Source organism: Piliocolobus tephrosceles, chromosome 16 (assembly GCF_002776525.5).
Source record: "Piliocolobus tephrosceles isolate RC106 chromosome 16, ASM277652v3, whole genome shotgun sequence".
Classification (NCBI taxonomy): domain Eukaryota; kingdom Metazoa; phylum Chordata; class Mammalia; order Primates; family Cercopithecidae; genus Piliocolobus; species Piliocolobus tephrosceles.
Genome location: NC_045449.1, coordinates 7,070,084 through 7,071,479, shown reverse-complemented (window position 1 = coordinate 7,071,479; position 1,396 = coordinate 7,070,084). Strand labels below are relative to the sequence as shown.

The following is a 1,396-nucleotide window of genomic DNA, read 5'->3' as shown; positions in this document are numbered from 1 at the left end:
CTCCTCCCAGCCCAGTGTTTCCAGGCGGCCTTTCAAATCCCCTTTTTGCCTTAGTTGGTCAAAAGCAGAAGGGAGAGAAAGAAAGCTAGGGCTCCTTCTTGGCAGCCTTGGGGAACAATCGGGATAGAGCCCCGAGCCTAGATGCAGGAGCCTGCTGTCCCGTCTTGCCACACATGGGCACGGACTTTCCTGTTCCCTCTTACCCTGGAAGGCTGAGCCTGCAGTGAGGGAGGCCAGTCCTTTCCCCTGGAGGGGTCAAGAGAGAACCCCCTTCGCCCAGAGTCTGTGTGGTAAGAATTCAGTGAAAGTCCCAGATTCTGGGAGGAGTCCAAGGTGGTGGGAAACTGGATTTCTTGTCTCCTGTCCTGCTCTCTGCTCTGGTTTGTCCCACTGAGAAAGTCTAGACCTGTCCTCCCTCCAATCCCCCTTCTCTAGCAGGGAAGAAGGTATTCTGGAGCTGAGTCTGGGGGGTGGGGAGGCAAGGGGAAGGGGGAAAGAAGAGGGGGGGAGAGTGGCCCACCCTGATGGCCACGGCCTAACCACAACACATAAGTAATCCAAAAGAGTCACACGAGGGGAATGAGGGGGTGCTCAGACCACCCTTTCCCCAGCTTCCCAATTCTCCCAGGCTGCAGGGCTTCTTTTCCACCTGGAAGTAATAGGGAGGAGAGGGTTGAAGTGCTGCAGAGGAAAGGAAGGGGCCTCTGGGGTGGGTGGAGAGAGCTGGCTCTCCCACCCCTGCCTGGCCCCTCAGTCGTTCTCATCTGGCCCTAAGTACTCAAGTTCTGTGCTGGGTTTCACCTCCTGCTCTAAAAGAGAGGGTGTCCGGTGGAAGGCAGCTGAGATCTGGTCAAACGTCCGGCCTCGAGTTTCAGGTACTCTTAAGAAGGTGAAGATGAAGAAGCCCAGCAGGAGGACCGCAAATAGAAGGAAGACGTAGGGCCCCATAGCCTCCTGGGACGGGTGGAGAAAGAGGTGTTGACAGAGTGAGGTGGGGAGGGAAGGGGTGGTTTCAGGCAACCAGGAGCTAAAGGCCTTCATAGGGAGCTGGGGAGACGACAGACAGCAGCTGCCTCCTCCAGGGACAAGGAAAATGATCAGGAATAAGAATTTACACGAAAGGCCGGGCGCGGTGGCTCAAGCCTGTAATCCCAGCACTTAGGGAGGCCGAGACGGGCGGATCACGAGGTCAGGAGATCGAGACCATCCTGGCTAACACGGTGAAACCCCGTCTCTACTAAAAATACAAAAAACTAGCCGGGCGAGGTGGCGGGCGCCTGTAGTCCCAGCTACTCGGGAGGCTGAGGCAGGAGAATGGCGTAAACCCGGGAGGCGGAGCTTGCAGTGAGCTGAGATCCGGCCACTGCACTCCAGCCTGGGTGACAGAGCGAGACTC

General features: G+C 57.2%; 1 protein-coding gene across 1 annotated transcript in view; it reads right to left on the bottom strand.

Moving 5' to 3' along the window:
• Nucleotides 1–300: 300 nt before the first annotated feature.
• The window catches only part of SLC2A4 (solute carrier family 2 member 4), a 5,783-nt gene continuing 4,687 nt past the window's right edge, over nt 301–1,396 (bottom strand). The window contains exon 11 of the mRNA XM_026456312.1: nt 301–954. Coding sequence (XP_026312097.1) covers nt 751–954 — 204 coding nt within the window. The 3' untranslated portion in view covers nt 301–750. The remainder of the gene's footprint in view (nt 955–1,396) is intronic.